The sequence below is a fragment of the Apus apus genome, chromosome 3, assembly GCF_020740795.1.
Source record: "Apus apus isolate bApuApu2 chromosome 3, bApuApu2.pri.cur, whole genome shotgun sequence".
NCBI classification, from domain to species: domain Eukaryota; kingdom Metazoa; phylum Chordata; class Aves; order Apodiformes; family Apodidae; genus Apus; species Apus apus.
Window position 1 is genome coordinate 69,329,025 of NC_067284.1, and position 24,999 is coordinate 69,354,023.

At 47.6% G+C, this 24,999-nt stretch overlaps 1 protein-coding gene and 1 long non-coding RNA gene across 3 annotated transcripts in view; one reads left to right on the plus strand and one right to left on the minus strand.

Annotated features, from left to right (window-relative positions):
* Positions 1-7,248: 7,248 nt before the first annotated feature.
* LOC127383290 (uncharacterized) lies at positions 7,249-9,883 on the minus strand. 2 transcript variants are annotated; one of them, XR_007889151.1, is made up of 2 exons: positions 9,757-9,883; positions 7,249-9,286 (listed from the first exon to the last, which is right to left on the minus strand). It is a non-coding gene; the product is annotated as an uncharacterized LOC127383290 (long non-coding RNA). The 2 variants fall into 2 exon arrangements; XR_007889150.1 differs by having other exon boundaries at positions 7,249-9,504.
* Positions 9,884-12,187: 2,304 nt separating this feature from the next.
* Positions 12,188-24,999, plus strand: part of PKDCC (protein kinase domain containing, cytoplasmic) — a 37,053-nt gene continuing 24,241 nt past the window's right edge. The window contains exon 1 of the mRNA XM_051615938.1: positions 12,188-13,046. Coding sequence (XP_051471898.1) covers positions 12,387-13,046 — 660 coding nt within the window. The 5' untranslated portion in view covers positions 12,188-12,386. The remainder of the gene's footprint in view (positions 13,047-24,999) is intronic.

Genomic DNA, 24,999 nt, shown 5'->3' on the forward strand with positions numbered 1-24,999 from the left:
TTTGAATAAACATGCAAAAAAGGCCAAGTATTTACATTTCAAATGGATCATCATTAAGGTTTCAAGCTGTCAATGGGACTAGCACTGGAAAATGTTATGATTAGACCTGCAAGTCTTTGAGGGAATGTGTGGGAAGAAAGGCTAATATCAGGGGACCAGTAATCTATTCCTAGCTGGCTTTTAATTCTGCTCTGCAAATGTGAATGATTTTGAGCGTTGAATGAAGAAGCAAGCTACAGAACCATGCATTTAAACTACAGCTGGTTGGCATACTATATGCCTGAAGGCAACATTTTTAAGTTCAAAGGTAAACATTTGTTTTTTTTATAGAGAAACTTAGTTGTACAGCATATTTCATTTAGTATACAGCTACCTAGTCCAACTTGTAATTGAAATGTATTAAAATAATAACCCTACTTCCACTGACAGTTTGCAGTTTCCTAGAGAGACACATGCTTGCTAGTAAACATCAGTCCTCTGAGCCAGGTCTAGAAGACAGAGGTCACAACTTCTATAACTTAATATTTTTCAAGGCACCCTAAAGACTTCCTCTTACCTCCCCATGTAAATTGTTTACAGCCTGCTCCAAAGAGGAACTCCCCTGCAGGACTTTGACCATGCCTGTAAACTGATAAAAAACCTCTCCCTGGAAACTTCCCCTGGTGAACCTTGCCGTAATATTTTATTGTCTTCGATTTTAAATGTATACACAGGGATCCTTTCTGGGAAAAGCGCAGGCAATAAATAATGCTGAGCAAGGAGAGGGCTATACATTGAACCTTTTTAAGGAGTGATGGTGGCATTTTGTAGTTCCTCTTGCTGTTAGATTCAAAGGGTAAAGGGAGCTTTCTAATGCTGCTCCAAATGCCGGCACACACTGATCTGCAAAGCTGTGACATAGCTTTTGCATGCAATTTTGTACATTTTAGTATGGCCTGCTTAGATTTTATTTCTTATAATCATGGGGCTTTTTGTGTTAAAGTGAACTTTTTGAAAGTGAGGAAAACCTATGGGGCACAATGAGGTATTGAGAGCCATGTGTTCCATGGTACAGAAAGATATGTTATGATTCTTATCTTTGTGAGACTGTGAAAAAACAGTTCTTTGTCCTCAAACTCATTAAAAAGTTATTTAATAAAGAACTTGAAACCATTATCAATATTTACAAAAGAAATGCTTGAGAGCTGAGTTATGTGTTTTGAAATTCACAGAAGGCTCAGTGCATTGAAGCAACAATATATGTGATAGGAAGTATAGCTGACGTTTTCCAAATATAAAAACCAGATGATGGAAGGTTTAATTTCTATGACTTGGAGCAGTAGCTGGGAGCCTACTAATCTCTCAGGAGTATTTTCAGACCTTTGTGGTGCTCAAGGAATATAAAATTCTCAGCATTTCTGGAAAAGCAGTTGAGATCAATGTGATTTTGCTAGATTGAAAGGTGGGTCCAGTCTTTTGAGGACTAAAACAGTTTTAAATTTTTTTTGCTGTTGTTGTTGTTTTGGGTTCTGTTTTGTTTTGTTTTGTTTTTTCGTTTGGTGGTTGTTGGGGTTTTTTTTCGGTTTTTAGGGGTTTTTTTGTTTGTTTCTTTTTTTCCTGGATGACAACATATTGTGTCTTGGTTTGTTGCTTTTTTGTTTGTTTGTTTTAGTTCACAGGATAAATAGAGCCAAATTATCAAGGAATATTTTATGAATCATAAAGGGCTTTTCTCTACCAGTACATAGATTTTCTACATGTAAAACAATGTTCCTGACTTTATTGGCTGGTATCTATTATGCTCTAGAGATAGGTGGGAATAAAAAGCCCACTGCAAAGCATAACTACATTTGACTGAGGGTACATCCATAAGGCATCTGCAAAATCCTGTGAGAAAGACATCTCTACAGAGTTGCAGTCATTAACAGCCTCTCTAAGGACCTGAAATCTTCAAAACCTGAAAAACCCTCAGAAATCCTTTTGACCTATAATCCTGAGGTACCCAAACTCGGTTGGCAGGTCAGTCTCTGCCAGCCAAGGCTGTGGGGTGTGAGCACCTGGAGGGGGCTTGGCTCTGTAGCCACCCTTGGGGTGCAGCCTGCCTTGCTGAGCACTGCTGAGCATCTCCCTCAGGTCTGTCGTTCAGGGCATTTGCTTTCCTGAAGCCAACATCAGCAGATTGGCCTTTAAATCCACCTTCTGTGTTTTTAAAAGATAAATGTGTCCCAGCTGCTGGAAATGCTTGTTCTGTGTATCTCTGCTGCTTCTGTTCATCATTTAAGCTGGGACTGGCTTGAGGGACTCTCAATTCTCTGACACAGCAGCTGGAAAAAACCCCACCAGAGTACAGAGTAATATTGTAATAGTTTTTAAAACACAGTCCATCATAAGTAGTCATGATAGAAAGAATCCCATCTTGTACTCTCCTGCCAGAGTGCTGCAGTAAATGGTGAGGGACAAACTCTGGTCAGGCAGCACAGGGACCCCCTCATCTGGGGTTTACACACACAAAGATTCAATTACCAAAAGTAGTTACGTGTTCATCCGCACAATGTGTGAAAATTCCAAATGGTTTCTGAGCACAGATTCTGAAGTGCTTTTAAACACTCTGTCTTTAGCAGGCAGTTGGGTTTTTATACAAGATGCAGTGTTGATGCTATGTTTTTTTCATTGTGACTGTACTTCACTGCTCATACTGTCAAGGCTATACATTTCCTACACTCTAGCAACAGCTGATTAAGAAATATTCAGACATAAACCAAAACATTTTATTTGTCATTTTCAATTACACTCCAAGGACTTTAAATCTATGCTTTAGCAGGCTTGCAAATAGTCTTACCGGAATGAAGAGATAGGACCAGAGTCACTTTATAGATGCAGCAACCAGTGTCACTGCAGAAGGTGGAAGCCTGATCACCAAGTGCTAGTTTTCCCAGGAGTTTCTGACTTGGTGAGTATTCATCAATACACTTCGGCTGAGCTTTAAGCAGTAGTTGGATGAGGTCTAATCCATACATCTGGAAACAGCCTGTGTATCACAAAGAGTATGTGCAGAGGGGGCTGCTCTTATATTTGTCCCATGTGTTTGCTTTTATTTGATTTTGTATTTGGGTGGGAAAGGGAAAGAGGAAATTCTCTGACATTTTCACATGCCTTTTGGTTTTTTTTAGTGACTCTGAGAAACAATTCAAACATCTTGCCTATTCAAACAAGAGGCTGTAAAGCGACCTGACATCTTTTGTGGATACAGTCTTGGGTAGAAAGTACCACATTCCCATCTCTAAGAACCATTACTGCAATTATACCACCAGCATCTTTGGAGGCAGATACCAAAGGCATAGGAATAAAATACAGATCCAGGTCTTCCTCTTTGCCATTTTTTTGTGAGTTGGTAGACCACAAGAAATCATCTTCTGAGTACAAAGTACTCTGCTCCTAATTCTTTTCATTACTCTGTGTTGCTGGAACAACTAAGATTCAGAAAACATCCTTCTGTAACTCTCCAGTCTGGCCCTTGCATTTCTGATCTTAATCCAAAATTGCTTAGGCCCTATAAAAAACTACTACTGCTGCAAAGGATTTTATGGTCTGGCAAAATACCTGCATCTCACAGCTCCTAAAACTCTTTGAGACTATGGAAACAGAGTAATTAAAATAAAAGCATTGGTGGTGATTATGTCTGGATTAACAAAATGCCAGCCTTTGCTAATTGTTCTGGAAGCCAAGAGGAAAGGAATCATCATTGGCCTGCTGGAAGGGGTCTGATCACTGTAGCTGGTCACTGCAGCCCTCAAAACCCTGGGGAAGGAGGAAGAGGAGGAGGGCAGGGTTGAGAAAGTGCCGTTTTCTCTGCTGGCAAGAGGAAGGAGCAGAAAAAATGACCGGAGGGGCTTGCTGCCTGGAGGGAGAAGGGGGTGTGCTGCCACAAGGAGGCTCGGTGGTGAAGATGGGGAAGTCAAGAGGACCAGAAGCAGAGCATGGAGCAATGAGAGCTACAGACAGAGGAGAGGCAACTGTACTTGCCAGGGCAGTGAGGTAGGCAGAGGGCAGCCATTTCCAGTCTTTGCCTCTGCAGTTTGAGGTAAAATACTTGCACTTTAGTCTTTCTTGGTTTAATGCTGCCCTGAGCCATGGGTTGCCCCAGACCCTGGCCTATCTTGATTCCTCAGAAAAAACTCCCAAAGCTTTTCTGTGGATGGTACACAGAAAGTGATGGTGATAGTAAAAGACACCAGGAGGAGGAAGCCCTGTGTCATCTCCTGGGTGCTGCAGGATAGAAGGAATTTCCCACTTGCACTTGGACGTCAAACCCAGAGTGTGACAGCTTCCGATTCCCTTTGGGCACAGAGCTCCCTGAGCAGCACTGGCACTCCACCTACTCCTCTGGGGTCCTGATGCTGAGGACATGGGTCATTTCTACTGTAATATAAAGCACCAGATGAAAGAAGGGATTTAAGAACAATTTCTTTTGTGCCTGGTACTTCAAAATACTTTACAAGTCATATCAAGAGGATTTTTAAAAATCTTTCTTTATGAGTTGCGTTTTTTTCCAGAAGAGTATCCTTGGAAATGACCCACTGGTTAAAAACAAAACAATAATAAATCCCTGTGAAAAACAGCCATTTGAGTTGCCATTAATGTCGTTAACTCCAAAAACCAGGGGAGCCTGCACTGTGTTTGGGTGGCACTGTGACAGTCTGGCCCTGGGACTGCAGACAGAACAGTTGGAACAGAGGACTGGCAGCAATGACATTACACAAAGATACCATCAGATGTCATCTAGAGTGCTGGTAAAGTACATTTGTCTGCATACCAGACTCAAATAAACCACTTGCAATGTGAATTCAGGTCTGCACCAGGTCACGATGCTGCAGTTCACAACACCATGTGTCCATCAAGGCACAGCCACACTGCAAGAGTTCATCAGTGGGAAGAGAAAGCCACAGAGTAAACAACTCACCTAAACAATCCGCCCAGAAGCTCAGTGGCAGTAAGTTCAGCCAGCTGCCTTTACCCTTTTACACACTAGATGATGTGACTACTATTTGCATATAGACATTTGCACCCCAGCTGTGCTGGCAGGTTTTATTTTTCAAGGTGCTGGGCAGCACCCAGGAGCTTATGTTCTTAGAGTAAGCAGACTTGAGGCTTGCTGCCATGTCATTCTTATCACACCAAACATGTAATTTTGGAAATGCCTGTGAGAGGTGACCTAGAGCCTTTAGCCTGCCCTCAGGGAAGGATCAGCCATGGGACAGCAGCTTTTTTAAACAATTACTGGAAGAACTCTGGGGATGGTATTCACAGCCTGGTAGAGGTGCCTGCCATGTGGAAGCTCATTCTTTCCTCCTGGCATAACGAACTAGGCAATCTGGGCAGCAAATGGGAGGAGTGGAAAAGTACTTGAGATGCTGAATGGCTGCACTCAAAGAGTTGCAGTCAACAGCTTGATGTCCGAGTGATGAGTGGTGCTCCTCAGGGGCTGGTAGGAGGACTGGTGCTGTTTTAACATCTTTGTTGATGACGTGGACAGTGGAATTAAGTGCACTTTCAGCAAGTTTGCCGATAACATCAAGCTGTGTGGTGCAGCCCACATACTGGAGGGAAGGGAGGACATCCAGAGGGACCTTGGTAGGCTTGAGAGGTGGCCCAGTGCAAGCTGCATGAAGTTCAACAAGGCCAAGTGCAAGGTCTTGCACATAAGTCAGGGCAATCCCAAGCACAATTACAGGTTGAGCAGAGAATGGATTGAGAACAGCCCTAAGGAAAAGGACTTGGGGGTGTTGGTTAATAAAAAGCTCAACATGACCCAGCAATGTGCACTCGTAACCCAGAAAGCCAACTGTGTCCTGGGCTGCATCAAAAGAAGTGTGGTGAGCAGGTCAAGGGAGGGGATTCTCCCCCTCTACTCTGCTCTTGTGAGACCCCACCTGGAGTACTGTGTCCAGTTCTGGAACCCCCAACACAGGAAGGACATGGAGCTTTTGGAGTGAGTCTGGATGAGGGTCGCAATGATGATCAGAGGGCTGGAGCACCTCTCCCATGAAGACAGGCTGTGAGGGAGTTTGGGTTGTTCAGTCCAGAGAAGACAAGGCTCTGGTTTCCAGTACCTGAAGGGGTACAGGAAAACTGGGGAGGGACTTTTTGCAAAGTCTTGTAGTGAGAGGACAAGGGGGAACAGTTTCAAATGGGGAGAGGGTAGACTTAGGCCCAGACATTAAGGAGAAATTCTTATCTGTGAGGGTGGTGAGAGACTGGAACTGCTTGCCCAGAGAAGTTGTGGATGCCTCATCCCTGGAAGTGTTCAACACATGTTGGATGCAGATTTGAGCAACCTTGTCTAGTGGGAGGTGTCCCTGCCCCTGTGGTAGGGGGTTGGAAGTAGATGATTTTTAAGGTCACTTCCAACCCAAACCATTCTATAATTCAAAGCTTGGAAACATCAGTCAGTCCTCAGCTTACCTTACCCTCACCTTTGTAGACATGTGGGACAGGCCCACTGCCAGGAGGAGCAACAGCACTGCTGTAGGATTTGAAGGCATTTTCCAAGCTGCTCTCATACTTCTGCACATGGTCCTGCCATTTTATTAAATTCTTTTGAAGTAGCTCTTGACCTAAGCTAAGTACTTTTCTATTGACATCAACTTTTGCCACTTCACTATTCACCCCCAGGTTATTAATAAAGCATCAAACCACATTGGTCTGAGTCCTGTTCTCTAGGGCACTTCATTATTAATCTCTTTCCCTACTAGAACTGGCCATTTATTCCATACTCATTTATAACCCGATTTTAATCCCTGACAGGACTTCACCTCTCACTTCATGGTTACCAAGTGTCTAACAGTTTCTTCTATGGGTGTTTATCAAAAGGCTTTTGAATGTCCAAATAAAGTATATCCTCTGGTTGTTCTTTACCCACTATTTTATTAACTCTAGATCTGACTGGCAAGACTTATTCTTATAGCAGCTATGTTACTTTTTTTCTTTGCTTGAGACTTGGTATTTCCCTGCAGACTGTAAAATATTTAGAGCAGCAACTCCCTGAATCTTCTGGCTTGAAGCAGCACCTGATACATTGTCAATGTTTAAATAAAAAGAAAAGCGAATGTAATGCACCACTTACTTTCTCAACTGCTTCCTTGTAATGAAGTTAAGCTAATAATGTAAAATTTCCATGAGCTTGCCTGTCTGTGTAAATATTTACAGGGTCTTTATCGCTGCAGTACCAGATTTCCACACACATTAATGGAGTTATCCTTGTAACACCACTCTGATACTGGAAAGCTTTAATCCCAACTGCTTGAAGAATCAGGGCACATTGACATCTGGCACATAAAAACCAAACTGCTGCACTTTGAGAATACAGGTTAAAACAGAAGATAAAACACCTTCTCCCACTTACAGATGCTGTATTCACAAAAAAATGCAAGCATCATCACAATTCACAAATGCAATCAAAAGGCACAGTGCCCCAGCGTCTCTTCCCAAGCTCTTTAAACCTCAAGTTCATTTTTCCCTTTGGAAAAATGCAGAGTACCGCAGGTAGAGTCCAAGCTTTTCCTTTTTCACAGACTGTCTGTGCTTGCAGGTTTTTACTGGCTCTGCTTGTGACCATTTATTTTGGACTCACACAACACATCCAGTGTTTCATTATGCCTTTTTTGCTCCAGCCAGAACTAATACAATTGGCTGCATCTCAGTTTGCTGCAAATACACGAGGGAGTGGGTTTCCTGAGAGAAAAGGAAGAAACAACATTAAAAAAAGGGGATGTCTTGTTTAAAGTAGAAAGCTCTACAAAGATTTTACCATGTAAGAAAACTTACAAAAGGCTACAAAATATACACACACAAGGGCCCACCACTGGCCCTGTTTCCCTGAGGAAAGAGGTGGTTTCCACCCTGAGCTGAAAGGTGACAAGACCTTGGCAAAGCAGAGAATGATGGAGATGTTGGACATGGAGGAGCTCTCACTGAAAAGGCATGCATGACATGGACTTGTGTTTTCAAGGGACTTCTGGCCTCATGGCTGAGGCTGGGCTTTCTGAAAAAAGCTCTCCTTCCACATAAGCAGCCAGAACAGGTGGCCAGGAATTCGAAAGGTTATTAAATCTTTTCAAAATAAATTAACTCCTAAGGGTCAAAGGGGAATGATGTGACGGTAGAACAGTTCTGGATTGAACAATCTTCCCCAGCAGAAGCTCCAAACCTCCCATATACATGTTTCCAGTTGGGGGTTTTAAGTGAGATCTTGAAGCTATCCACACTTGAAAATGTGGGACTCCTATTTTGGGGCCTGGAGTTGATATCCCTTGAGACTACCGGTGGGACTCACTTGGAGATGCTTGCTTGTGGGTGTAAAAATGGGGACAGTTGGGCTTAGCTTGGCAAACTGAGTTGACTCCTTGGATGGGTGATGGCCATGCATCCGGGCTGGGAGCACAGAGGGGCATTGCGATCATGGGCACTTGAGATTGTTCCTGGGCAAGTTTGGATGCAGGCTCCCAAACCTCTTCCCCATTGCCCATTCCTGAAGCACAAGCTTTCCCTCCTTGACAGCTACGGTTCCTGCAGCCAACAACATGATTTCCCCAAGGAGCAGTCAATATATTGCCACGATCTTAATCTTCTTTAGCATACTAGCATGGTTTTAATTTTTTTCGTGTTTGATCCCTCAGCTTTAGCAATATTGATAGAAATGGGGACTGTGAAGATCAAATAAAGTGCAGCCTGATGCATATGAAAAAATACCCTTCAGTCCTCACTCCCTCCGCGGTGATTCAGCTTTTCCAACTGCACTGCCGAGATAAAAGGCTCGCATGTGAGCTGAAGTGTTAGCAAGCTCTGTAATGCTTTCAGCGCACCGCTTTGCAAAAGTTTTGGCTGCGGGAGCCGATTTGGTCTACTCCTAAATCTTCAGCGGCGGGGAGGGCGGGGGTGCGGGTGAGGATGCAGAATTTTTTTGCCCCGTTTTCACGCCGGCACGGGCTGTTTGCTGTTAGCTGCAGCTCGCTGTTGATTTAAGTCGGTAGCTGTGTTTATGCACCCGTGTTGGTTTTCCTGGCAGCGCGATATAAGGAGGCTGGCAGCCCCTCCTCGCCCTGCCGGGCCAGGCAGGGCAGAGCCGAGCCTCCCGCCCGCCTCGCCCCGCCACCCTAATCAGCGGCAGACCCTGGGTTCGGGGTAATTAGAAACATAGAAAGGGGCTTTCTGTCTTTTGCAATCTGTCTCTCAACATCAAAGTCCTCCGCGCAAGTCGTCCTCCAGAGGTCGGCTTCCATATCTAAATGAGTGATGTATTTCATGGTGTCTGTTGGGAGGGATATAATGAAGAAAACCAGCTTTGAGATGGGGCATGATGTGAAAAACAGGTGGCCCATTTTAATGGGTTGCGGAGCATCTGTTTTGCTGTCCGGTTGTGTTCCCGTAAACTGAACAAACACGGCGGGGCCGGCGGCGGCCGCACAATCTCCGCGGGCGCGGAGCCTCCGCGACGCCAGGCGCTGCCCGGCCCGAAGCGGCGCGGCTCTGGGGAGAGGGCACGGATAAGGCAGAAGAAGGGCGACTCTGTCCCCGTGCCCCTCGGGCTGCTCTGCTTAAATCCTTGCCTCCCCACGGTGTCAAGCAAAGCTCGATCCCCTCCTCCGCCCGCCCCCCCCCATTTCGCGGCAGACCCTCTCCCCTTCCCGTCCTGCAAGAAGCGCGGACACTGCCTCCACCTCGCGGAGATGTACACCCGCCCCTCAAAGCATCCAGGGGTGCCGGTGCCGTGCCAGGTACCTGGCGATGCAAGCTTTCTCCTCTCTCCGCTGGGGCCCGCAGCCGCTCTCCGGGGGTCCCTGCAACCCCCTCCCGCCCGGGCACCCTCCGCTTTCAAGGCAGGCACGGCCCCTCGGAGGAGCTGGCTCCCCGCTCTATGAACCTGTTGGCCTCAAGTCGCCCCCGGTTTGGCCTGTAAAAAGCATTCTGCTGAGATCACGCCACTGTGCTGGTAACGTTTTCAGCGCCTCCTACTTCCCCGGCCTGCGCAACAGCTCCGACTTTATTCTGACTCTATCTGTGCAGTAATAGAAAGTGTTGGCTAACATCAACCAAACCATAAATCCAGCCGTGCCTGCACGTTTCAAGTGCTCACGGGCGAATCGCCGTGATTTCCCCGGAGGGCGCGCAGGTCGGCGGGCTGCGCGCCTGCTGCGCGCAGGCTGCGCTTGGCTCGGGAAGTGCGCACTGGAGAACCCCTCCGCGGTTACTTGACCTCCACTGGGCAATTTAAGATGACCGGCTGGATACTATTGCACCGGTGTTTCCTCGAGAGCCCCCTGCCCTGCCGGGGGAAGGTCCGGTACACTCAGATCTCCCAGCCCTACCGCGGGAAGGCAATCCGAGCCTCCAGGCGCCTGCAGGGGTGGGGGAGATCATCCTGCAAACAGGGAGGACTGCAGGTGTCCCAACAGCTCTGGAAACGCATTTCATATTATCATGAATCCGCTTACTTTGCAAAAAAAAAAATTATCCCTGCCTGCACCCCTGTCTTCCTCTACACCCGTGAAATCCTACTGCGCGCAGTGGGAACAGGGGCTGGCTGGGGAAGTCTGCAACGAAGCTGCCCGGGTACGGATGAAAGGTAAAAAACCTGCTGCTCCCTCTAGATAAGAACAGAAACGACTCGGGGGCCGGGGCGGGGAGAAGCCCAAATCCCCTCCAAATCCTAACAAAAAAACCCGCCCCCGCAGCCAACCCAACCACCAGTCTCTCGGTATCCAGCAAGCATAAAAGTTCGTCTGCTCAACACCCACGGCGAGCTTCTCTCTCCACCCCCGCGGGGCGGGCAGGTGGCACAGCCCCAGCGGGGGGTGAGAGCCGCGGGGAGGTGCGCAGCGGCTGCGGAGCAGCGTGCGGTGGGGTTGGGTGTCGTCCCTCGCCAGGGGAGACCCCGAGTTATTTTAATTTTATTTGAATTGGTCATCATGCGTCCCCCGTTATTTTTATGTGGTGCTTAGTGCCGAGCTGCGGAAGTCCCCGGGGAAGGGGCGCCCGGTGTGGGGCCGCGGGTGGGCCCTGCCGCCGGTGGCTGCGGGGGGCTCTCGGGGGGAAGCGACATCCAGGCGAGGCTGCTTGGGGCGCGGGGGATCTCGCACGGTCACTCCGGAGGCTGCCCCCGCCCGCCGGCCCCCGAGCTCTGCCCTCCGGGTCCGGGCGCGGGAGCTGAGCCTCTAGGAGCTCCGTTTTCTGCCGGCGCTGGAGAAAAAGCTGGCAATCACAACACGCTGGCTACTGGGAGCAGTCGCCGGTTCTTTTTTTTTGTGTGTGTGTGTATCCGATGTGTATTACCTAAATGTCTCGTCCCTTTCCCTTATTGGAAGTGATTTCCCGCTTCCATTGTGGTGAACTTTGCCTCGCCTGACTCTTTACGGCTATTCTCTTGTTGATGGGCTTTCCTTTGTGGAAGTTTCGCGGGCTGATTGTATTTGTTAATTAGTTGCTAACAGCATCGTAATGCGGGCTTGATGGATAACCATGTCATTAGCACTCACCCTGCCATTCACAGTTCCAGCAGGGCAGGGGCTACCCCATGCCGAGCCCATGATTTGTGGCTGCAGTCTCGTGTGTGTGACACGCAGCCCCGGTCCCTCTCCCCGCTGCCCGGCCCAGCCCTCCTCCCCGCCCGCGCCGTGCCGGAAAAAGGCATCAGACCCCGTCTCCTTTTTGTGGGTACATGGGGACTTGTGCTCCCCCCTCCACACACAGCCCCACGGCTGCCGGGGACAGGGCATCCCGCACAAAACGCGGGCACGCGTGGGAAGGACCAGAGCCACGCAACTCCCGCCTCGCCCGGCGGCAGCGCCCGGGGCCCGCCCTGCCCCGCAGCTCCCTCTGGCCCCGGCACCGGGGCCGCGGCGCCCGTTGCGGGAGGGGGGAAGGGGGGGTCCGCCCGCCTGCTCCGCCCCGCGCCTTCCCCGCCGGGGGCTCGGCCGAGCCTGGGAGATGTAGTCCTGGCTCCCGGGCTGGCCGGCGGGGCTTCGGCGGGGGACTACGTTTCCCAGCCCCCCCTGCTGCTCGGCGGGCCGCGGGAAGGGCCGGGCTGTCAATCAGTGCGCGTCGGCGGGGGCAGCGAGCCGGGGATCCCCCCCGCCCCCCCGCCCTCCTCCGCGTCCCGCTAATAATAAGTGCTTCAGAGGCTTAAAAGCAGGGAGGCAAGTGTCATGCGGGCGCGCCGTAAGGGGCTGAGCTCCGGCTGAGCGCCCGGGTCCGCTCTGCCGCCGGCACAGCCCGGAGGGGGGGTGGAAAAAAAAAAAAGGGGGGGGGAACAGGAAAAAAAAACCAAAAACAACCAAAAAACAACCCTCGGAGCTGGTTCCCGAGGTAGGGGCGAAAGGAGAAAGGCTGGACAAGCCGGCATCGAAGTGGCGATGAGGCGCAGGAAGACGGCGGTGGCGGCCGGCTGCTGCCTCGCCTTCCTCCTGGGCACCCTGCTCAACCTCCTCTTCATCCCCGGCTCCGACCACCCGCCGCCGCCCCGCGACGGGGCACCCCCCTCCCCGCCCGGCGCCCCTCTCGACCCGCCGGAGGAGGAAGGCGGCGGCCGGGCCGCTCTGGCGCGGCAGATCCGCGAACGCTACGAGGAGGTGCTGCGCTACCGGCAGCACCGGGCGGCGGCGGCGGGGCGGCGGCCGCTGCGGCCGCGGGAGCGGCGCCTGATGGACCTGGCGCCGCCGCGCACCTCGGCGGAGCAGCCCCGGCCGCGGGGCCGAGCGGCGGAGGAGCTGGCGGCGCCGCGGGCTGGCGCCTCGGCCGAGCTCTCGCTGGAGCCGCCGCTGCTGGGCTGCCGCGACATCCGCAATGTCAGCGGGGTGCAGTACTTGGGCTCGGGGTACACGAAGGCGGTCTACAAGGCGGTCCTCAATCGCACGCTGGCCGTGGCGCTGAAGGCGGTGGATTTCGGCGGCCACGACATCGCCCACTGCGTGCGGCAGTTCTCCGCCCTGGGGGACTGCTACCGACTGGCCGCCTACAAGATCGTCAAGGAGATGATCCTGCTGCAGCGGCTGCGCCACGCTAACGTCCTGCAGGTACGCGGTGTCCTGCGCGGGTGGTCGCGGAGCCCCGCCGCGCCGAGGCGGGCGTGTCGCGCCGGTTTTCTGCCGCTTTCTCGGCCCCCGCTGCGGGCAACCTGTCGGTACTACCGCCGCTGGCCCGAGTGGGGAGCCGGCCGGGGCCGTGTCGCGAGCCCCCGAGAGTTGACCCCGTCTCCGTGGGGAACCGCAGCCCTGTCCGGAGACATGGGGGGCGGCGGTGCAGACACAGAGGTCCCCGGGGGCACGGCAGCTTCTCACACCCCCCAGCCCCCCGGCAATTTCATCCCGTCCGGCTCCCCGGGAAGGCTGGAGCGCTGATAGCCGCTTTCCGCCGGCAGCCGCGCAGCATTAGCGATGCTCACCCCCCGCCGCCAAGTGATTCGCCGGGTCCGGGGCAAGGCGAAGGGATCGTGCGGGATGCGGGGCATTGCCCCCGGCAGTCTGGTACAGGGCTGACTTCACCGACGTCCGGCTGCCGCAGCCGGCCTTGCGGTTTGCTTTCTGCTCGCTCTTCCTCGTAAATAACACAGAGGTGAGGAAGAGGGTTTAGGGAGGACTGAAGGATTGCCCCGGGCACCCCTGAAGAGGCGGAGGCAGAGGGGGCACCCTTTGCAGGGTCGGCGAGCACAGCCTTGCAGACGGCGTCGAGCGGGGGGCACGGGCAGCCCTGGCACTCCGGTCAGCCCCGGGTGAGTCAGTGCGCCCACAGCGCCGCACTTGCCAGAAGGGCTGCGTGGTAGGACTGTTACACATCAGCATGACTCTCAACGGGTCCATTTGGATGTAAATGCTGGTGTGGAAATTCCTATTGCGTTTCGCATAGCATGAGCGTTGCAGTAGAATAAAAAATGAACGTTAGACCAGACGGTCTCACAGTAGGTGTTTTTTGAACTGAAGCGAATAAAGGAGTTTTGTGTTTCTTCAACAGCAGCAGCAGGAGTACCAGCTCCCCACGAGAACTTCAGATCCCAGCGATCAAAGCTCTCGAGTTTCATATACCGTTCAAAGAAAGGGTAGTCATGATTTATCCACAAGAAAGAAGATATTAAAATTCCTTCCTTCCTTCCTTCCTTCCTTCCTTCCTTCCTTCCTTCCTTCCTTCCTTCCTTCCTTCCTTCCTTCCTTCCTTCCTTCCTTCCTTCCTTCCTTCCTTCCATTGGGAGGAGAACAACCTCTTAGCAAGGTACAAAGATCTGTGCTCATAGTGAAGGTCTTACTTTCTCCCCTGTTGCTGTGATGAATTCTTTTTGGGAAACTAAACTCATGGTTAGGTGCAGCCATCGTTACTGAGTGAGTTGACAGCAGGAAATACACCCTACAGTAGTAAACGCGGAGGGCATTTCCCTCCCCCCGATTATTTTTCTTGCTCAGTGGAAGCGAGCTGGCCAGGTCGTTCTTGAAGCGTGTGATTTTAAACTCTCGGGCCATTTTGGTAGGTCTGGAAAAAATGAATTTGCAAACTGTTTGTCCTCTTCACTAAATGGAAATAGGCTGCGTTGTCTGTGAATGGTTCCCCCGCAGCAGCCGCGATGTTTCTGCGTGTGTGGGCAGGGATGCACCCGGCCGAGGCAGGCAGCGGGGCTAGCAGCGCTGCCCCGGCAGCACACCTTAGGGGAGCCACAGGAATTCACACCTCCCTTCCGTGCTGTCAGGTGGGCTCTGGAGGACTAAGCGAAGGAGAGGTGTGGGGTGTCCCTCGGCGAGGAGGGCCCGAGGCTGGAGGAGCCGGAGGGTGAACGGGCGCTTCCAGAAGCGCCGGGAGGAGCAGTACGCCCAGCCTCCGTGCTGGGAAAACGCTCTCTTGGGCAAAAAGCCTGCCTGTTAATTAGGGCTTCATATTTACACGCCACCCAATTTAAAAATAGTTTACACTTAAATCGGAAACATGTTTTCAGTTTCGTTCCGGTTTTGTCATCGCGTTTTCTTTTGTCTGCCCTCCGGCTCCATCAGCCGCTGGCAGAACTGCCAGGCTGAGATCAGAAGAGCCCTGAGGCCCCCCCCCCCATCACCGACCTTTCTGTGTAGCGTGTTTCATTCTAGAGACGCACGGGGCGAGGTTACTGCGGCGTGAGCGAGGGCTAATTTTTGATAAGAGATTACCTGGGAGGCAGACTATAAAAATCGACCTGAAGAGACTTTATTTAGGCGTGGTCGGGGCAGCCGTATGGGCTGGGAATAGGTCTCTGGTATCACGCTGAAGTCTTAAAACCGGTGCAGAAAATGGGCGCCAGCACCAGCAAGCAACGTGAAATTTATTGTGTCTCTGTTAAAATCTCAAAGGGGACAGGCACTGCCGACCTCAAGGCTGATTTTTACCTTATTTTCAGCGGAAGCTGGCCCAGGGCTTAGAAATTCACTGTCCAGGGTTTGCCACCGAGAAAGGAAATCAGTTCAAAAGCCAACATCTCCTCCCTCTCTTCTGGCTTTTGACAGCCGCTTCAGCTTCTATTGCAGGAGTCGGACACACACTGCTTACAGATGCCACCGGCACTGGAACACAACCAGTGGACCAGCAAAGGCCGGGAGCTTTCCTGCCTTTCCTTCTTACCTCTTTTTTTTAAAATATTTTTTTTTTTAGCCTTGTTACACCCCCCGTGGCGACGCTTAAATACGAGTCGGCTGCTATATATAACTTGAAGGACATGGCACCGTCTTGCCACCCTGCCGTGCAGAGGGAGGGCAGGGCTGGCGGGCAGCCCGCAGCAGCCCCGGCTCGGGGCAGGACGAGGGGAGCCGGGAGGACTTTCAGTAGTGGGAGGGCTTTCTTCGCCGTGGCTAGGGACGGGGTGGGGGGGGGGGGGGGGGGGGTGGGTCGAGAAGCAGCCTTGGGGCCCATCCGTGCAGGGCCACCATGTGCCCTGCGTGGATGGCTCCCCCGGCCTGAATGGGGGCTATTCGGGGTGAATGAGTTTAATTTTCTGGAAATAAAAAGTTCCTTGTAGATTTAGTCCTAGGAAAGGGTTTTTTCCTGTAAATCTCTGGCAGCTGACAGCCTGAAGTGTAGTTTGTAAGATAACAGGCTTGTTCTTTACTGTCTCAGCAGTTCCCATTCTGGCCTGTCTCTTGTCAAAATCAGCTTTTTTTTTTTTTTTTTTCCTTTAGCCATTCTCTTAAAAGACTTGATTATTGTACAATATATGATGGAGGGGAAAAGAGCTCTCTTTCCAGAAAATACCACTGCCTTCAGACAACATGTTGACACATCCACCGTGCCCTGCGCCTGGGGAAGGAACCAGATGTGTTGGCTCCGGCAGATGTGGCTAATCAAGTCTATCAAAAGAAACATGGAAAGCCGGCAAGAGGGAGAGTGGTTTCTCATTAGGCAAGGCTGAGGCAAAGGCAGCTTGTCTTCAGATTTTTATTTCTCTGCTCTGCCCATCATTTTTGTATGCCCACCACGGTGCCAGCGCTGGGCTATCCCCCCTGCTTGTCTCTGCAGCCTGGGGAAGCTCCTGGCCCTTCTCACAGCTCTCCAGGGCTCCCTGGGCCGCTAGGAAGGGCAGGTGCAGACTGCAATGGAAATAGATTTGCTTTGGAGTGGAGAAGAGAGGGGTAGTTCATTAAAGTTGATTTTATAATGAAGGGCACTGGGGAAGAGGGAGAACTGGGTCACTGATTTATTGTAACAGCGGATTTAGTGGCCCGCTAATTGCTTTGCAGTCGCGCTGTGTCAAACGTGGTGCCTGATCTCTTCCTTTCCCTCTGTGCTGCGGTTTCTTTTCTTGCAAAGTTCAAATGCTGCTGTCTGAATTCTGCCTTTCCGTGCGTTTTAGTGGGGAAGATGATTTAGTGTGCTTTAATTCCTCCCTGCCCGTACTTGAGAAAGAAAAGAAAATCAAACCATTTGCAGTTAATTTCAAACAATGAGCGCGATTGTAAAGACACAAAGGCAATGTTTGATTTACTGTAATAATGTAATTATAGCCCTGGAGTATCAGAATTAAGGGTGTTGCTATTCATGGGCATAAGCTGCTCTTTGGAGGAATTTTTTCTTTTTCTTTTTTTCTTTTTCTTTTTTTTTTTTTTTTTGCATTGCTGAAGCTGAAAAGAGGGTAGGGAAGATTTGAAAGTGCAGACGTATGGAAAAGTGCAAGCTTATTTCTGTGACAGCTATTTATCAGCGCTTCTAGTGTGAGTTCACAGCGATTCATTTAAGCGGGAGCTACTGCTTTCTTAAAAACAAACACAAGCTCAAGGAAAAGGGTTGGCTTTGTCTGAAGCCTGTGGAAGACACCAGCTGCTACTCTTAGCTGCTGGTTTGTGGACTGCCCAGACAAGGCAGCTTCTTTGGGCTTATTTAGCTTTATTGGAAAGTTAAAACACACAGATGAAATACTGAGATGGCATCAACACTAAAAAAAGTCACCATCCAAGTTGTCTTGGATATGAACCAATTAATACAGAAACTGCTGTCAAAGCAGCTTCTGTATTAATTGGTTCAGTTAGCTCTAGTGTATTTGTTATTTTTTTCAAATGTTCATGATTACAGCGAGAAAATTTATCACTTAGAAAATTCTCTTAATAAAATAGTACTGAAAATAATACATCACTTGCTGTTGACAAGTTCACTAGACTTAAGATGTACTAGCCTTGATATTTTTAAATAAGATTTTCTTTTCTTTACATGTGGTAATTAACAGGCTTTTTACCCTGATGGTTTCCCTATACATATGCATAGCCAGCAGGATAGGGCAGCTTTAATTGTAATGTGAGAATTAAAACAGTAAAGGTTTGTATACAGTTTTCTGATTCCAAGTGGAAGAAGACAGACTTTCCAAATCTGAAGAAAGTCAAGATACAATTAATTTCCAGTGCAAATACATTTGTGTAGGAAGTGTGTGGACTGAAGGTCTGATAGTTCACTATCCTTCTGGCATCAATCCACTGTTGTTGCCAGAGAAAGGAGGGGCGGGGAGGGGACATCGAGCCATGGTGGAAACAGCTTATCAGGAACCTCTTACTAGTTGCCGGCGGGTGGGTGTTGAGTCCCCTTTGTGGTGGCAAAGGTGCAGGATTCCCAGCAACAAGCCTTGATCTGCAGCTGGCTAGAGTTTGGCCGTGATAGCTGTGGGAGCTGCTAGCCTGAGAAGAGTGCTGAGATTGCTGCTGGGTAACTACGTGAAGAATTTGTAATTCTTAATTTTGGTTGGGAAAGCAGAGGTTCACAACTCTTGGGAGCAAACCTTTCAAAACCAAGCACCTAATGAGAACTAACCTTCCAGGATGGGACTGGGGCTGGCTGGGATCTGACCATAATCTCCATATGGAGACATCAGTAGGGGATTGCTGCAAGTAGGAGGGTTGGTTGGGAAGTTTTTCTAATGCTTTTCTAAAGTAGCTCACTTGAGCTGCTCTTGGGACAGGTTGGCTAAAAATGAATGAGACCACCACACACAGTGAAAGACCAGGCTGACAACATCTGTTCAACTGGTGTTAGGATCAGAGGAACTTCAGATGAGCCTGCCAAATCCAAGTGGGGTGGCAGAAGAGGTTCACACTCTTTGCTAACCACATTGCTCTGGTAAAGCTGCCACCGCTGCTGTCCAGTGAGCAGACATGGAACTGCTTCTTTGTCCCAGTCACTCCACTGCTTGACATTGATGTAGGTGCACCTTGCAGGACATGAGGTATCTAAGTCACTTGGGCATCCTTCAGAGTTGGAGGTTGATACAGCGTGTCAGCACTGGACGTTTACGTGGGTGGGGAGAAAAAATGCAGGCAGTGCCACCTACTGATGGCTCGGTGGAGGCAGCTCGCTGCTGTCTGGTAACAGATGTCCCCCCACAGCCCTAAGGAGCTCGGGGTGGAGTGGAGAAGGGCAGAGAGAGCAGACAGATGCGGTTTGGCGAGGAAAGAAGAATTACACAAAGTGCTTCTTTATTGCAAGACTGCTTCCCAAAAGGCCCAGATGTTATCCTGCACTTTTAAGAGTGAAGAAAGGATCTGTTAACAAGAACTCCAGAGCTGCTGGAAGCGCAGAGTTGATACAATTGCAAACCAGCTCTAACAGTGCATGTCACTGGAAGGCAAGCTGTACATCTTGATGCCAAAGTCACCAAATAACGTTTTTTCCCATTGAATTGCATGGAATGGCAGAGGGTGTGCAACTTGCAAAGCTGTTGGCAGGGGCAGCCTTCCATAAGGCACATCACATAAGTTAAAAGGGCCACATCATCCATCCTTTTGAAAGCAGCATTCATAAAACTAATCCCAATCACTTGTTGAATGATTTCTGTGATTGCTTCTCAGTTTTATGTGCCATGTAAATAATTCCAGAAGACTCTGGTTTGAATTTCTGCCTCCTTTATGAGAGCTGATGACTTGCAATCTCATCCAGTTGCCTTCAGGGGAACCCAGCAGTGCTCCTTCTGTGCAGCAGCTCAGGAGATCAGTGGTCACCACGGGATGCTGTGGATATGATCAAGTTCTCCCTTGCTGCTTGCCTTTTTTCTTAGGCATGATTGTGAGTGAACAAGACCACGCCACCCTGTGAATATCCTGGCCTGGAAATTACTTGTAACCAGGGCAGCATTGCAAGGGAAAGCACGACTTTTTTTAGAGTTTCTCTTTTCACTCCCCCACCAAATGTGAAGGAGCTAGGTAAACCTCTTTTCCCTGGCTACCAGTGATAGCATGCATGGAAATGGTTCAAAGGTGTGTCAGGGAGGCTTAGACTGGACATTAGGAAGCATTTCTTTACTGAAAGGGTGGTCAAACACTGGAACAAGCTTCTTAGAGAAGTGGTCGGTACCCCAAACCTGTCACTGTTTAAGAGGTATTTGGACAATGCTCTTAAAAACATACCTTTGGTCAGCCCTGAGGTGGTCAGGCAGTTGGACTAGATGATTGTCGTAGGTCCCTTCCAACTGAAATTTTTCTATTCTGTTCTGTCGTATCCAAGCCTTGCAGCGGGTAGTTGTGACACTTTTGTACGTGCGCTTTCTTGTTCCTGCAGCACTATTTTGGGAAGGGCTGGTAGGGTTGTGGTGGTTAGCCAAGGAGTCGGGAGGTGATGCCTAGAAGGGCATACCAGGGCTGACAGAGCTCTATTGCTCTGGCTCTCTGCTTCCTGCACAGACACAGAGAGAGCTGGTGGACTCAGGCATGAGCTAGCCTGCATTTAGAAGTGTTTCAGCCCTGGTTTATGAAGTGTTAGTGTCAGATATACAAGCTGGATTTTTTTTAAAGGTCTTTTTAATGGATTTTTGTGCCAACACAGTCTTGTGATGGTTCAGACTGCTGCCTTGTGGCATCTAACTCCCATTGCAATTTTTTATTTCTGTGGTCACCATGAAAAACCTGACAAGTACTAGTACTCACGGGCACTAGACTAATACTAATATTGATTCTACACTAATTTTAAAGGTGTTGTTATGTTTGCCTCACTCAGCTGAACCACTGTTTTTAGGCAGTAGACACCAAACCTGGATGTTTTATGTTGTTTTAGGCCAATTGTGGAACAACATCGTTTGGAAAGAGTTGCTTTTTTCTTGGACTGTGTGGCTGCAGATAGACATGAGCTTATTTTAGAGCTCACCGTGATGAAGTACAAAGTGGTATGGCTCGGATACCTAAGAAAGAATAATTATACAGATGGATCTAATGAATCCAAGTCAGGCTTTTTCAGCCATGTGATGCACAGTGGTTAATAGTTTTGTAGTGAAAATTCACATTGTAACAAAGAGTTAATCTGGTGGTGCACTGGAGCTGAATGCAGTCCTGTGGATGGAGGTCAGGGGAGCTTCTGGTCTGGCAATTTACAAGATAATGAACTGCACCTCCACTGATATCAGCCTGTTTCCATTGAAATAATGGCTGTATGAGTGATCTATTTGTCTTCACTGGGAAGGCTTTGCAAGAGTAGGCTTCTTGTGTGACTAAATATTTGCAGGGTTGGGCCTTGAGCTTGTGCAGTGCAATGCGAATTCAAAGTGCTGTAAATGTTTTTAGTAGAAGAATTTTCCACTTCAGAGTGTAAGGAAAGCAGGGGAGAGTAAAAGAGACATAATGTTACTAAATAATAAGGTGATAGCCAAAGTAATGTGTCAGAACAGCAGGTATATACAGATAAGTATACACACGCATATAAAGTATGTGGTGATATCTGTGGACCTCTGTGGTTATACTGACAAATATGGTTATATGTATATACACACACATACATGTGTGTTCTTCTAAATAATATATTCCAATTTTTCTTTTAATGAGCTTCCATGTTTAGTAATGTGTTAGGCATGAGATTGTTGTACCTTCTAGCTCTTCTGGAGTTAAGTGCTGATCGTAATAACACATTTGTAAATAAAAGCCTAGGCAGTTCCATGACTTTATAGTTTAATATTTGAATTACCCACTGCTTGCTGTTGGTTCCAGCATCCAGCAGCAGAGGAAATCCTGCCTCATAGCTGTCAGCACACAGTTTTGGTCCCACTGTTAAAAGGTTCTGCATGGTGCTGGGAGTGGCCTGTATGAAAGTCTTTTTCCAATGAAGCTTAGCACTTGGCAGGGCTTGATTGCTAGATTTCAATGAGGAAAAATAAATTAACTTCTCATGCATAATCTCCGTATATCCTGTAGCAGGAAGGGTGATGTTGGATTAGTCTTATTATCTCCCTTTTTCCAGGTAGATGCATGTTACAGGTTTACAGATGCTTTTGGACTGAGTAGGTGTGGCAATATAAAACATTATTTTGAAGTATTTCTATATTAAGACATTAAAATGTAGATAAAAATATGTGTATATAATATAGCAGTGAAGGGAAATATTTAAAACCTGAGGGCTGACTAGATCTTAGGGTGAGATGAATATCTCAAATCATTTATTGGTAAATCATAGCTGTGTCAGGCAGTGCTGAATGTTCCTGCTCTTGCAAGGCCTGTCCCAGTGCTCCAAGAATGAAAGGTGAATCCGAGGTTTGGTTGCATAAAAAAATATTATGTTCACTTTGATTGTAATAAAATGACAAAGGCTTCTAAAATGTGCTGTTCTGGTTTTAACATGTAGCAGCTCAAAACAAATAGCTCATCAAATGGTTACCCATGTTATTGGGAGTTTTTTGTTTCCCTTGGGCACCAAGTAACTACAAAATACAGTCTTGACACAGCCAGTTTTGATTAAGTAACCCTGTGTCCATGTATTTTTGAAATCAAAGGCTGTGGCAAGCGTTGGTTACTGTTGCTCTTCATAAAAGTAGTGGGTTTTTTTAATTGCTCGTTTCTATTGTGGGCAGCAGTTGGGCCATGCTGTAGTTAGCTTGGGCAAGTGCAAATTATAAGAGAAGAGAATTAGGTTTCTAGAAATTATTTCTGGTGTAATGCAGTTGAGTGTGTCACTTATATTATAGATGGAAATAGCGTTCTTTAAGCTCCTTTTCCTGGAGTCATGGAAATCTCATGTTCTTTAAAGAAAAAAGGGGGAAATGTCCAGCTTTTGTGGTTGTAGAGAAAGATCTAAATTTGTGAACATTAAGGGCAAAACCTAGCAAGACACAGAAAAACATTACCAGTGCACTGTGAATTTTAGGGAAATTTTATGATTGTTACTGGGGAGTTTTGCCTGCTAGTAGCTGGGGCATTGCTTGTAGGGCAACTGCTGAGCTGTGGCTGGGGGAGGAAGGTGGCCCTTTCTGATGGAGCAACCACTATATATAAAATGTAACACTTTGGAGAAGGTTATGGCTTGACATCTATTTTTCTGAAAATCCAGCTAGGGTGTCTACTCTAATGCAGGAGGGCCCGTTGTTTGAACAGACTTACCCTGCTGATGACAGCTTAATAAGTTCCTTTATTTTGTGTTTTTATTCAGTAAGCTTGTCAGCTTTTGTGTAGGGGTTGACCTCTGCTTTTGCCCTCCTCCTCCCCCACCACCTCTGCCCCAGCTCTTCTGAAAGGGGCACCTCTGTCCCCATAATTTGTACTAAAAGGGAGTTATAAAAGGAGGTGAACTGACTGGTTTGGGGGACATGGAATCCTACAAAGCAATGTGGCGTTTGCAGGGGCTGACCATGTATGCCCAGAGTGCTCAAAAACTGTTGAAGTCAGTGTGAGTTTTGGGTGCATAATGACTAATGCAGGACCAAGCCTTTATGACAGAAGACCAAGCAGGGAGGGAAGGATTCAGTAAACAGGACTATTCAAAGTGAATCACGGCACACGATGTGAGAACAGGTCAACATGTCATATCTGGCATACTTTTTTCTAAACAGACAGAAAGGCATCCCAGTATTGTGACTGTTTGCTATTAAATTCTACACAACAGTATATTGGGGTGGCATTTAAATGCAGTGAGTCGGGATAGCAAAAAGATGTGGGATGGTATTTCTTTCCATTCATTTAATTGGAACCATGCTGAAAAGGCATATGAAAACCATCACTCTTGAGTAAATCTAAAGTGTAGCTTTGCGACGCTGAGAATGATGTCCAACCTAATAGAATTTCAGATAGAGGAGATATTTTGGCTCATCTTTTGCTTCCAGCTATATTCAGTTTCCCCGTGTGGTTATTTTTCTTGTTACTGTATGCATCCAGCTATCTGCTTCTTACTTCACTGTCTGGGAATACAAACCATTTTGTCTCATTTCAGGCCTTAAAATGGATTGAACAAAAATGAAAAGGGGAAAAAAAAAGTATTTTGGGTAGTGCCTCTGTACTTGTTTCAGTGTCTTAATAAGTCAGCTTCTAAAACAAAAGGCCTAAGAATTACTGTCTTGGAATATTTTGGCATCTATATATATTCTGTGTTTTGTAACGTGTGTGCTGGGTAGTGGTTCATCAGGAGAGGATGAATGTAACCATTTTAGATGCTTTACTAGCTGTTGGGACATGCCCAGTTTGTAATCATGGTAATTGCTCATACAAATATGGCTGTGTAATTACATGTGCGTTTTTGCATTTAGTTTCAGGAGTTCATTTAGAAAAGTATAAATGTGGCCCAATAAATCCTTTATATCTCAGACTTCTGTGCTTTTATAACTCTATATAATTATGTAATAACACTGCATCTGGAGAGGTTTCACTTAACTAAAAGCAATAAAGAGTCCAGGTTAGTTTATATATTTTTTGAGTTAGACCTATGCTAACTTGCTCAGTACTGTGTTTTTCAGCTTGTAAGATTGATTAAATTCAGCAGTAGTCATGCAAGAAAATTTTCTTACAATAATAAAGAGCAATTTAATATAAAACAAAAAACTGAATCAGGTAATTTAAGTTTTCACAATGACTGGAGTGATTAAATGGGCATTAATATAGTAAAATACACAACAAATACTCAGATACTCAGGCAGTGAAGACTTTTGCCAAGGTACAGGTTTAATAGTAAAATGAAATAATGACTTATGAGTAAAGTTCCAGCTCTCTGAGAATAAGTCTAAATCATTATTATTACTATTGGCATTGGTGCATTGAGATAAAATAGATACAAATAGATGCTGTGATTAGTTTCTACTTATGTTCAAATTCACATAGATGGTAAGACTAAGTTATCAGTTTTTGTTTTTACAGATATGTACATATTAATGTTTTTATAATAAAATTAATGTGTAATTGTTGTTTTTCTTCTGTATTTATGTTCCTGGAAGGGTTTTAACTAATGTTGGGAATGTCTAGTGAATACTGTTACTGTTTTTGTATTCAGTGTTACTGTGATCCAGCAGTTACTGTGATGCTGTTGCTTCCCAGTCTGTACTGCTTGCTCATTTATTTCCCTTATGGCTTTTTTCCCTGATAGATAGCATTACTTTGTTAAAGGCAAGCGTTGAACTCTGCAGGTGATACAGAAGCATGTTATATTTTAACATCAGAAGTGAGGCTTTTCAAACCTACTGAGCTTCACCTTGCTTTCTTAGTCTGTCTCCACACATAACAGGTGTGAAACACCTAGTAAGAACTGCAGAATCCAGCTCACCTGTCAGAAGATATATATATATATATATATATAGTATTAAATATTTTC